The sequence below is a fragment of the Lissotriton helveticus genome, chromosome 7 (genome assembly GCF_964261635.1).
Source record: "Lissotriton helveticus chromosome 7, aLisHel1.1, whole genome shotgun sequence".
NCBI lineage: Eukaryota > Metazoa > Chordata > Amphibia > Caudata > Salamandridae > Lissotriton > Lissotriton helveticus.
The window spans coordinates 596,713,797-596,726,816 of NC_136068.1; the positions used below are offsets into that span (position 1 = coordinate 596,713,797).

The 13,020-nt window shown below is 43.6% G+C and overlaps 1 protein-coding gene across 2 annotated transcripts in view; it reads left to right on the top strand.

Moving 5' to 3' along the window:
* Window positions 1–2,419: 2,419 nt before the first annotated feature.
* Window positions 2,420–13,020, top strand: part of LOC144768810 (uncharacterized) — a 163,034-nt gene continuing 152,433 nt past the window's right edge. The window contains exon 1 of one of the 2 annotated variants that reach the window (XR_013598632.1): window positions 2,420–2,849. Coding sequence is in view for 1 of the 2 variants with exons in the window: in XM_078652770.1 (XP_078508896.1) it covers window positions 2,808–2,849 (42 nt within the window). In the remaining variant the exon portion in view is untranslated. The remainder of the gene's footprint in view (window positions 2,850–13,020) is intronic. The other variant, XM_078652770.1, reaches the window with a different exon arrangement.

The window sequence follows — 13,020 nt, forward strand, 5'->3', positions numbered from 1 at the left end:
CGGCTGTGCCTCAGGAGTGTCTAGATCGCAGCACAAACGTTCTATGTAGCACACTTCCTCAGGGATATGTGGAGAACGGCGGGCTGCAGTGTGTGTCTTACCAGGGTGAGTCTGCTGACGCTCTATGTAAGGAGTGTGGTTAAGTTCCAGTGGTATGTGCTGAAGCGCCTATCGCATGATACGAATCGCCTTCAGCATTAGGGCCCCCTCCTCTCTCTTTTCATTTCCCTGGTAGTATGTCCTTACGTATCGGGTTGGTTACACGAATGTGGTAAAGGAATAAGGACCCGGGGGTATCTGCAGATTAGTGGCAGAGGGGCCTGGGTTTCTTCAGACAGGTATGTTTTTGCCTGGATCTAAGGTGCTGAAGCGCCTATCGCACAATACGAATCACCTTCAGCATTAGGGCCCCCTCCTCTCTCTTTTCGTTTCCCTGGTAGTATGTCCTTACGTATCGGGGTTGGTTACACGAATGTGGTAAACGAATAAGGACCCGGGAGTATCTACAGATTAGTGGCAGAGGGGCCTGGGTTTCTTCAGACAGGTATGTTCTTGCCTGGATCTAAGGTCGCCTTAGGTGGAAATGGTTCACCGCTCCCCGGTCATTTTGGTCTTGTTCCGTGGGACTGGCGAGAAGCTCTTTAGTACAGGGTTGCAGGTTCCCTAAGAAGCGAAGTGGTGGGGGGCCCGGACGGCGACGGTGGCCGCCGGCCAGGCTATGGCGGAGTTACAGGGCGATCCGGAAGCAGAGAGGTGCAACAATGTACTTCAGCGGGCACATAGGGGTGCCAGAGCCTAACCTAGAACCTCATGGGAGGTCCAGGAACTCGTGTCGGCGCCCCAGTAGTCCTTCGGGCGGTTGTGTGCCTGTGCAACCGGGGGTTTGCCTAGTTACGCCCCGCAAGGGGCGTGAGTAGTTTTATTACCATAATGGTGCAGCAGTTGGGTGGTTCGCCACTGTGCTGATTGGCTCAACAGGCGGGCAGGTGGCGAGAATGCGGCCTGCCCTTGGATCGTCCGTAAGATAACCCACCGTCATTACATAATGTTGTATGTAATAATAAACCTGCAGCAGTTTTTCCCAATCTTAACTTGTGTCTGTGTGTTATTTGCGGGATGTTCTATATGTTGGGGCCGGGGGTCCTGTGGCCCTGAAGTGACTATGTGCCTGCCCGAGGCCACCCGGTGGCCATCAGGAGGGCGGGCCCTTAGTCGCGGAGGGCTGCCCCCGTCCCTTAATGTGGTCTTCTGCCACTCCTCCCCAGGGCAGGCGTTGCCCGGTTGGATGTGGGCGGGCCAGGTGACGCGCGTCCGGGGCGGCAGGCAGGGAGAGGGGGTATATCTCTCCCCCTCGCCATTGCTCAGGCCTCTTTGCCGCTCCGGACGTCGCGCGCACTACGTCGGGGACACTCTTTTCCCTCCCTACCTCTAACCCAGAGTGTCATCTAGGGGGAGGCACTCATAAGGGAGTTTTTAATGTGTTCCTTTTTCGTTGCAGGCGGAGTTACAGGGCGATCCGGAAGCAGAGAGGTGCAACAATGTACTTCAGCAGGCACATAGGGGTGCCAGAGCCTAACCTAGAACCTCATGGGAGGTCCAGGAACTCGTGTCGGCGCCCCAGTAGTCCTTCGGGCGGTTGTGTGCTTGTGCAACCGGGGGTTTGCCTAGTTACGCCCCGCAAGGGGCGTGAGCAGTTTTATTACCATAATGGTGCAGCAGTAGGGTGGTTCGCCACTGTGCTGATTGGCTCAACAGGCGGGCAGGTGGCGAGAATGCGGCCTGCCCTTGGATCGTCCGTAAGATAACCCACCGTGATTACATAATGTTGTATGTAATAATAAACCTGCAGCAGTTTTTCCCAATCTTAACACTTGTGTCTGTGTGTTATTTGCGGGATGTTGTATATGTTGGGGCGGGGGGGTCCTGTGGCCCTGAAGTGACTATGACACGGCCTCACACATTAATTGTTTTGAGTGTTTAGCCGTATTGGATAACCTCAGAGATTATGTACAGCATAGCTAAAATCTTCTACCAATGCCAATAGGTCCCAAAGGCGCGACCTATTGACTTCGCCAATGCTTGTTTTGGAGGTTGGGAGGTCGGTTTTTTTCAGCTGATTTCCACGAAATTACCACAAACATTGTCTGTGGCAAGCACAAATGCATGTAGTGTCCCATACACCTATACAGTGTGTCATTACACATTCAAAACGGCCCTATTTACAAATATGGGCCACTTTTCTTACTATGTGATTCACTAATGGGGGCCGCTTTTATTTTGGTGCAGGGGGGGGGGTCGGGGCTATTTCCTGTCCCAAGGGCGGTGGTGAGTTGCCCTGACCTGCACGGACATGAAGATCGCTCTGCTGGTGAGGCATTCACACCTGACGTGTGCAGCAGGAGCGCCCAGGGTGTCTCGCGGGCTTGGTTGTACATGCGAGGCGGGCATAAAGTTTTCGGGGCGGAGAAAAAAAGGAAACCAGGAACAACTTTCAGTAGCTACGGGAGTAAAAACAGAGGTAGTAGTAGGCGAGTGGGGCGAAACGCGAGAGGAGTAAAGAAGGGGCGGAATGTAGAAGGGAAAAAAACGTATTAAGAGAAGAGTGTTGATAGTAAACAAACAGAGAGAAAAAAGATTCGGGGAAGGGGGAGGGGCGGGTGGAAGCCACATACCGAGGACAGGCTGAGCAGAGAGGAGTTAAGAGATAGTCGAGGGGCAGAGGATAGGGGTGGAGGGGCGCCGAGGGGCAGAGGACAGGGGTGGAGGGGCGCCGTGCCTCCCTGAAGCTAGACTCTGAATGACAAGACATGCTGCCCGCACTGGTGAGGAAGTGGCTGAACAGACCCAAGGTAAGAAAGGGGACCCACTAGTACTTGGGGGCGGGGGGCTGGTGGTAAGGCTGAAAGGTAAGGAGACAGGAAGTCCCGAGGATGAAGACGCGATGTTTATGGGATAGAAATGGACGGTGGAGGGGGCATACCTGGGATAGGAGGGTGAGATTTAGGGAGATAGTGGGGTTACCCCATGCCACGACAGAATAAATCCATTTGCACTGGGGGAGAGGTGTTAAATCCGGAGTGACATCTGATCGAAGAGGGCCAAGAGCGGAGGAGAGCTGCACCCTGTGGTGGAGGGCCGAAGACACCTGCCCCGAGAGAGGGAACAGTCCCGGGGTTCCTAAAAAAAGACTGCGAAGGAGTAAACAGAAGGGAGAGACTGCAGTGGAGTGTAAACAGGGGTCCCCTGCTAAGGGCAGGTCATCGGGGGTCCCTGCGGGTGGAAAGAGCCGTCTAGAGATTGGGAAAAGTGCTGCCAGTCTGCCCAGATCTGGGCTTTAGATGGCGATTCTTTTGTATTTTAGCTTCCCCGTGTTTTGTATGGGTCTGTAAGTCCCCGCATGCTACGAATGAGCAGTTGACAAGGAATCCGATATTGGCTGAAGAAGTCCGACCTGACAAGATGTTGAGCAGCTTCGAATCTTGGCGTCGCCTCAACATCCTGTGATTCTGGGCAGATCGCGTAAACTGGTGCTCCTGTAAAGCGCTCCAGTACCTTCGGGTCGCGTTGGCGCTATATAAAACTGCTTTTGAGGAAATCCTATCACGTAGGTTCAATCAAAACTACAAAAATGTGGAGTTGGACTCCCTTCCAAAGGGCTCTCCGTCTCTTTCTTGTCAAGAATAGACACAGTGCACGATGGAAACTCCTCACGCGGCGCGACACAACACAAGAACCTTTTATTGGCACGGAGGCCATTCAGGTGTTGCCAAAGTCAACACTCTGAGTCTATAAAACAGTCAAGCTAATTAATGTGCGTTTACAAACGCAGCGCGCGCTGTTGCGTAACTCGACGCCGCCAGCCTGCTTCCGGGTCCGACCTGTCCTCAGACTTGCACAGACACAGCCCGAGCCCTGCCTGCTGTTTCCGGTAGCCTGGAGTGAGTCACTTTTCAATTTTATTTCGTCAGGAAGCCAGCTTTATCATTGAACGTGACGAAGTGAAATCCATTCCTTGATTACGAAACAGCGCGAAGGAGGTGCCGCTGGTTCCCCTCTTCCTGCACGCCACATCTACATGCCCAATGTCTTTTTACTATCGAATGAAGCCTTGAGTCTGCACCTGCAGTGGAGAGAACATGCAAGCAAAAAGATTCTCACGTGAAAGTTTAAACATTGAGCTCAGAAACTTAAGGCCTCCGGTTCTGCAAAGTTACACATCAGTTAAAGTACACTTGGTATTTCAATATATGTGCACATACAATTACAATTACAAATTAATATTATGTAGTATAAAATCTTGATGACGTGACAGTGTTATAAATACCTTTGTATAGCTATGAACGAGAACTCAATTTTTCACTAGAAATGCACACCTTATGATTCTATTATTCTCGTCATGGAACATTTCAGAAATACATTTGAAACTCAATTGGGGTGAGGTTTCTGGGCCATTTCAGTTGATCATTGGAATGCTTGGTGACTTGATCGTTTGGTCGTTGCGAGAAAGTGCAGAAGCAGAGGGCCTGAGAGAATGAGGCCAATCATAAAGCAGAACTCTGTGGAGAGGCTGGCCAATGCTGAAGTGTGTGGAGAGGCTGGCCACTGTTGAACTGTATGGAGAACCTGGCCAATGCTGAAGTGTATGGAGAGGCAGGCCAATGTTGAAGTGTATGGAGAGGCTGGCCAATGTTGAGAATTCCAGTTGTGGTCCTGTTGAACACTCAGTAATTGCCTTGCACCCAGACATGGGCATCCTTGAGGTAGACAGAGATAGTGTTGGAGGTTTTACAGATGATGACTAGTAGTGGCCTTAAGAAGCTGTGGGACAGGGTTGAATCATTTGTACTCCCCATTCTAAACTGCAGGAGGAGGATAGGAAGTTGACATGTTGGGTGTAACCTTGGAAAAATTAGTCTTTATGATGCCTGGCCTCTTTATTCCTTGAGGTTTTATTTAACGTTCAACACTACATTGATAGCATTAAAGACTTGATAAAGTTGCAACAATAATTAGCAAGCAGCAATCTGTGCTGTCAAATAACATTTAAATTGCAGTAACATTTAAATACCAGGCTGCTTCCAACTGTTTCTTGACACCATGAATATTGTAAAGGGCTGAAAGTACCATTTTCACCTCCGCTTTTGCTGTTTTGTTTCTGGTTGACCCATCTCATCAGTAGGGCTTATGTTTGTTAATCACTTTGCAGTGCTTGTTGGTGTTGGAAGTACAAAGAGGGAATATGTATCCCACTTGTCATGTAAATATGAGACAGTACATTGCAAACCAGTACCCTTAATGCAATATAATTAGTAAACTGTATTTACCTCAAAGGCATTTGTCTTAAAGGTAATAATTATATTCATGAACCAGCGTTCATAGTACATTTGTAAGGCAAACTGAGGCAGATAAACAGCACATATTAAAACAGACAGCAAAGCATTATTTTGTACGAATAAATAATGCAAGTGAAATTGAATAGGTGCCCACCAAGTTTTGCCAAAAAGTGCTCATGCTTGAAAGGGAGGGAAAACATAAAACCTATTTTAAGTATATTCATATTCTCTATAACTATAGTCACTGATGTTATATTGGAGACGGCCCCATTAAATTAAAGATAACTGGGACCGATTTTAAAAGTCAGTTCAAGGTCTTTATTGCAAGGCTGAAAGAGCCTCTGTAGGGACAGAGTAGGTGCTGGCTGTATTTATCCTTTTTTATGGTATTTGCGGTATATGTCCCTCATTAATTGATATAGTCTGTCCTTTAACGTTATTGCATTTTGCCATGCAAAAAAGAATAGTTGTGATGGGCATTTGTTTAAACACTATTCTTTTGCTAGGAATAGCACAGTCAAGGTACACAAGTAGGTGCCAGAGGCCTGTGGTGTAAGCCTGTCTGTCAATATGGGCAGGCATCAAATAACTTCACTATTATTGGGATATACTGTGAAACGCTTGTCTGTGCGTTATGGGGATAGCACCTTAGTGCCACATGTTCTACAACCTGTAGATTGCAAATTGTCTTCACTATCTATATTCGGTATGGATGCAGCCATACTTGAAATGTGTAATGACCATGTGTCTTGAGAAAGGTGAAGTCATTTGAAGCCGGTTTACAATCTGTAGGACATACGAGAAAAGGCTCGAAGCTGCTATCCCCACACCTTGGAAAAAAGTGATTATTCTATCTGTAAGCAAATACAAGGCTTCACAAATGAAGAGGAGACTGGTAGGCAGCTGATGTCTGCAGTGGAAAATGATAGTGATTCAGGGGAGGTGGAGGCAAACGGCTGCGATGGTCTGCCTTTCGGGTGGCACATTGTGTCCGTGCCCAGAGCAGGTGCAGACTTTGATGAGCTAAGCTTTTTTCTTGGAATTCAACCTTGCGTATGATTATGCTATTCATAATTTTGCAGGCCTGGGAGGAATTCCTTTTTTCTTAACTTACATTTGTAAAGCATGGCCCGGCTCTTCCTGTCCACAAGGATGGATCCGAATCCCCGGTCATTGCCAAGCATCTCATTAATTTAGACACATCTTGTATTTATATCTACCAGTAAAAATATAATTACTAGATGTGATTATGTGCTCAGCGCAATTACCTTTAGTCCTGATGATGACCTGATAAGTTCTCTAAGCATCAAAACATCATCAACACTGATTTGGCAACAAAGGCTACTTTTGGAATTTCATATTTTTCTACAGAGTACATTTTGTTCAAACAAATTACAACAACAACGTTCACCTAATGTACTCTGTTGATTAAAATATACAGTCTGTTGCGATAATCATCTTCTTGATCACATTTTTTGGGTGGTTTTTTCACTCACCAGCACCTTGTGTCTTCCTTTCACAGACAGTGAACACATATAGGCCATATGTACGAAATCCCCAAATAGAAAATCCGCAGAAATAGCTATTTGGGAATCTCAAAAGGGAATGTATGTAGCCTTTCATTTCCTCATAGCGATTCCTACAGATTCGCATGCGTTATTAGGAAATCGCAAATTAGGAAATCACAAATTTGCGGTTTCCTAATAGTAAATACCAAATTTGGAAACAGAGGTTCTGCCAGGGACAGGGAACAACTGTAGTGTGGAGGGACAACTTACTTGTGCATTACAGCCACGAAGTCACATTCATGGAAATGTGGTGACCTCACACTAGACTAGACTAGACTATGAAGCATAAAAAGTTGCTTGAGTGCAGGTGGAATATTTCCAATAGGGGTGGACCTTTGATGTACAGCGAGAATTATGCAACATGTCCTAGATATTGGTTAAATCAAATGTTTTCAGTTAATCCTTGTTTGTGTATTTGTAAAAGAGGGGGGCGATTAATTGTGCATCGACTATGTTGTTCTGAGGTGTTAGACATGGACTTCAGTTGGACGCCTGGGCATAGAGAAACATAATTATATGGATGCCTGCTGAAGGAAATGTGCAGGAACTCGGGCAAATTCCCTGCATAATGTTGGTGTCAAGGCGAGAAGACCAGTGGAGGGTGCATGCTAAGGGGGAACTTGAGGGTTACATATCGGTGTTGACATGTATGAGTATCAAATATGTCATGCAATATTGGTGCAGTGAGAGAAAGGCACATCTAAGTCCGCGAGGGTATGTAACAAGTAACTATGCGTTCAATGACTGTCCCTTTGGTTCCTTTTAGTCTTCTTAATGTGGGATGAAGTGAGAAGGGTGCCCACTGGTCTTTTTCCCCAGGTCCTTAAAACAGTAGCGGCTGCTACGGAACGGGGGTGGTGGGGCAGGCACAGAGGGGGGGAATACAAAATAAACACTTACCTGAATACTGCCGTCGTCTCTTCTCTGTCCTCTCTCCTGCAGGAAGCACACAGCCTCCCAGAATCCCCTGACCAATCACAACGCTGCTTTACAGCAGCTCTGTGACTGGTCTGAGCATCGTGGTTTGGCACTCAGAGAGTGACTGGGAGGCTGGGCATGTTCTCCACCCAGGCTGCACAATACAGCCTGTGGAGAACATTCAAAGTGCGCACGAAAGTTTGGCCGGCTCGAGACGGCTGGCCAAACTGTCATGTGCACTTAAGGTGCAGCCACCACTCCTCCTCCCTGTGACACGGTGAGCCAAGCCCCGCCCGCCCTAACATCCTGGCTTCAACTGCAAGCTCAATACAAAAAATAAAATGATACTAACGGAAAGTTATTATCATTTTATTTCTTGTATTGAGCTTGCGGTTGAAGCTGTGGGGCGATGCTTTTCAGCCTTAGCTGGAGGAGCTACCAATAACAATGGTCTTGCTTACTGTGAGAATTACACCACATGGCCTAGCTCAATGAAAAGAGGCATGTTTTTATTGCCTTGAAAAATTGTAGGGGGACATGAAAATATTTTCCCTGAGCAGAGAGAAAGTCCCAAAGGTTTGATTTTATTTATCAGTTTAGGTTAAGTCCCAAATTCTGAACTTTTTGTTCTTTGGGTATGATATACCTTTTTGGCAGACGCTTGCTCTGTAGCAGTATGTACTTACTTTCGTCGGAAGTGAGGTTCATCCACTACCGTATAAAAATGGTGTATGACAGGGCCACGCTTGCCATTACCACGCATTTCTTTACAATGCGTTTTTCACAGCGCAAGCGTCTTTACCATGCAGGTTTTTACCACGACTATGCCTTTACCACCCATGACTTTACAACGAAAATGTGATTTATTTACATGTAAGTATTTTTTATATATATATAGATATATACATTTTCAAACACCCATAAGCATGCTAAACCCTAAAAATACCCTTGGCATCAAAAAGCCATACCACCCAAAACCCTTAAAATATCCAGCTTGCCCTAACGTGTGTATGTATGTATGTGTATATATATATATATATATATATATATATGTATTCCAAAACGCATGGTAGCCCTGTTTAGTGGCACGCAAGGAGTAAAGCAGTTTACCAGCCTGTATTCCCCAGGTATGGACCCAGCTTCTGTGGCCAGGAAGATAACGCAGCTTTCCAAACGCCTGACGCGTTTCGATAATACATCTTTTTCAAAGGCGTATCTGAAAAGAAGTGCTGTGTGCCGCACTCACCCCCAGTATCAATTTCACTAAATGACACGTCCCCGATGGGGCCGCTCTCAATGAGACAAGGTCCAATGCATGCAGGGGGCTGTAGTGCCATTTTATTAAAAACAAATGATATGCACAATGACTGCGATTATGGAGCCCTACCTTAGGCCCCAGCCACGTAACTAGGCCATATATATCGGTTCTGTGATCACTCCTGGCAAATCACACCAAATGATTGGGAGCAGTCACTGAGGCAGTTTTTTTATGTCAGACAAACAAGGACCCCCTGATTCGGCGTTGTCAGTTCCGGCGACAGGGACAATAGATATATTGGAATACTTTCAACAATGATTGATAGCTACAGAGGAAGGTCATAAGTCTAAATAAAAATTATTTTCAAACAATCATGAACTAATAAAACAAATATTTCTCAATAATTCAACATTTTTAATTAAAAGACGAGTACATATAAAATCATTATATCTTATACACAAATTAAATTAGAAAAACACAGGTCCTAGACAATAATCTTGAAGACAATATTCACAATAACTACCTAATAGATATATATAAATTCACAGTTAATGATAAACATTCATATTTCTTAGATCACATTGAATTAAAAACTTGACTTGAAATATTAGCAAATCAAAATCTAATCTTTCAAAACATTTCATTAAAAAAGTGGCATGACATAATACAGTCTCTCGACGCGCGTTTCGGCGTTCCAACAAACGCCTTCTTCAGGAGCCACACAAGTACACTGAAACATATGTAGAAAAGAACATATATAAGCACATATTTTAATAAAGTTATCTCACAATTCTCAGACTTAATTACGACCTGGCTACAAAACTCACCAACTTTTTATTGTTGCATACTTATACCATTTTCTATCAAATTATCGAAAAAGGATTCATTAGCAATCTATCATATTCATAAATTTAAACATTTTACAATTTTATCCTATTGCACATAGTATCCTATCCTCTTTAGTCTGTAGCTATCTCTATATAACAACTAATAGAAAACGATAAAAAGGCACAATTCATTGTCATGTAATAATAATGTTTGAGCAGTTGCTAGATGGATTACTTTAGGGGGGTGAGGAGTTGGGCAGGGGCGGGAAAAATATGGTTTGCTAATGTCAGATATGTAGAAAAGGTTAGGATAAAAGTGATATTTAAAAGGGGGTGATACCTAAAACACCACAATTTTAGATGATATCAGACGCAACGGTCGGGAGACGCCGTCCACAGTATCTGGCAGCCCCGCCGATCCCTCGTTTATCGTTTTACAGGGAATATTGGTATAAACCCATATCCAAGGATATACCAGACGGGAAAGTTAGGTGCGAGAATTATTGACTGCACGTAGATACACTGTATCAGGAATGTACACGAAAACCGGTCAACTTTACCGGCAACGAGATAATGGTTCGGTAATATATAAAAAAATTTGAGAACATCAAAAGAAACCTTCGTTTGTTCTACAATATACAAACAACGAAGAATACACCCAAGATAGTCTCTTTAATTAGCCCGAGATTTTTAACTAGAGTCTAGCCTATACGTGTTCCTTTGACGACTAACAGATTATATGACAAGGGAACCCAAGGTTTTCATACCATTGAAACAAACGATTTTCGAATCTAGTAAGTACACTGGTTTTAAGAAAGGCTAACTACTAGGAAATTAACAATATAATTTTGGACTAAAATAACAGTAAAATGATCGTACTATGAAGAGATGCTTTTTATCAGAAAACATCTAAAATTGTGGTGTTTTAGGTATCACCCCCTTTTAAATATCACTTTTATCCTAACCTTTTCTACATATCTGACATTAGCAAACCATATTTTTCCCGCCCCTGCCCAACTCCTCACCCCCCTAAAGTAATCCATCTAGCAACTGCTCAAACATTATTATTACATGACAATGAATTGTGCCTTTTTATCGTTTTCTATTAGTTGTTATATAGAGATAGCTACAGACTAAAGAGGATAGGATACTATGTGCAATAGGATAAAATTGTAAAATGTTTAAATTTATGAATATGATAGATTGCTAATGAATCCTTTTTCGATAATTTGATAGAAAATGGTATAAGTATGCAACAATAAAAAGTTGGTGAGTTTTGTAGCCAGGTCGTAATTAAGTCTGAGAATTGTGAGATAACTTTATTAAAATATGTGCTTATATATGTTCTTTTCTACATATGTTTCAGTGTACTTGTGTGGCTCCTGAAGAAGGCGTTTGTTGGAACGCCGAAACGCGCGTCGAGAGCCTGTATTATGTCATGCCACTTTTTTAATGAAATGTTTTGAAAGATTAGATTTTGATTTGCTAATATTTCAAGTCAAGTTTTTAATTCAATGTGATCTAAGAAATATGAATGTTTATCATTAACTGTGAATTTATATATATGTATTAGGTAGTTATTGTGAATATTGTCTTCAAGATTATTGTCTAGGACCTGTGTTTTTCTAATTTAATTTGTGTATAAGATATAATGATTTTATATGTACTCGTCTTTTAATTAAAAATGTTGAATTATTGAGAAATATTTGTTTTATTAGTTCATGATTGTTTGAAAATAATTTTTATTTAGACTTATGACCTTCCTCTGTAGCTATCAATCATTGTTGAAAGTATTCCAATATAACTGAGGCAGTTTTTGTCATTGCTTTACTTTATTCGTCTTCCACCATTACGAATTACTATATATATATATATATATATATATATATATATAATGTCACACAAAATGCCCTGAAGCTTGGAAGCACACTCGAAGTCACTCTACCTTCCGGCTTTTTCACGTGCAGTCTGCGCTCTGTTCCACATTTTATTTAGGATGCCTACGCGTTTCAGGATTTCCACGACCCCTTCTTCATGAGCTAAACAAACAACAGCATTTCAACTTCTCATGCTTGCATTTCCTATTTTATTCATTTGCAGGTAACGTATGCATTTTGTCAATCATTACAGTGCATGATGGGACATAGGGTTCCTTTACTGAGTTCAAATGCGCAGTCCGTAATTTTTAATTTTTCATTACCTATAGTTGGTTTGTGTCTCAGATTGGCAGATTTCATTTAGCACTGAGTGACTTGCTGATCCAATTTTGATAAGTTCAAAGTTGCAGCCTCGCCAGCTAGTTACAGATTCTTTCCCAATTGGCAATGGTGCTGCTTCCCACGGCCGGACCGACGTGTAGAAATGTGTCACACAAAATGCCCTGAAGCTTGGAAGCACACTCGAAGTCACTCTACCTTCCGGCTTTTTCACGTGCAGTCTGCGCTTTGTTCCACATTTTATTTAGGATGCATACGCGTTTCAGGGTTTCCACGACCCCTTCTTCATGGGCTAAACAAACAACAGCATTTCAACTTCTCATGCTTGCATTTCCGGTTTTATTAATTTGCAGGTAACGTATGCATTTTGTCAATCATTACAGTGCACGATGGGACATAGGGTTCCTTTACTGAGTTCAAATGCGCAGTCTGTAATTTAAAATTTTTCATTACCTATAGTAGGTTTGTGTCTCAGATTGGCAGATTTCATTTAGCACCGAGTGACTTGCTGATCCAATTTTGATAAGTTCAAAGTTGCAGCCTCGCCAGCTGGTTACAGATTCTTTCCCAATTGGCAATGGTGCTGCTTCCCACGGCCGGACCACCGTGTAGAAATGTGTAACACAAAATGCCCTGAAGCTTGGAAGCACACTCGAAGTCACTCTACCTTCCGGCTTTTTCACGTTCAGTCTGCGCTCTGTTTCACATTTTATTTAGGATGCCTACGCGATTCAGGGTTTCCACGACCCATTCTTCATGGGCTAAACAAACAACATCATTTCAACTTCTCATGCTTGCATTTCCGGTTTTATTCATTTGCAGGTAACATATGCATTTTGTCAATCATTACAGTGCATGATGGGACATAGGGTTCCTTTACTGAGTTCAAATGCGCAGTCT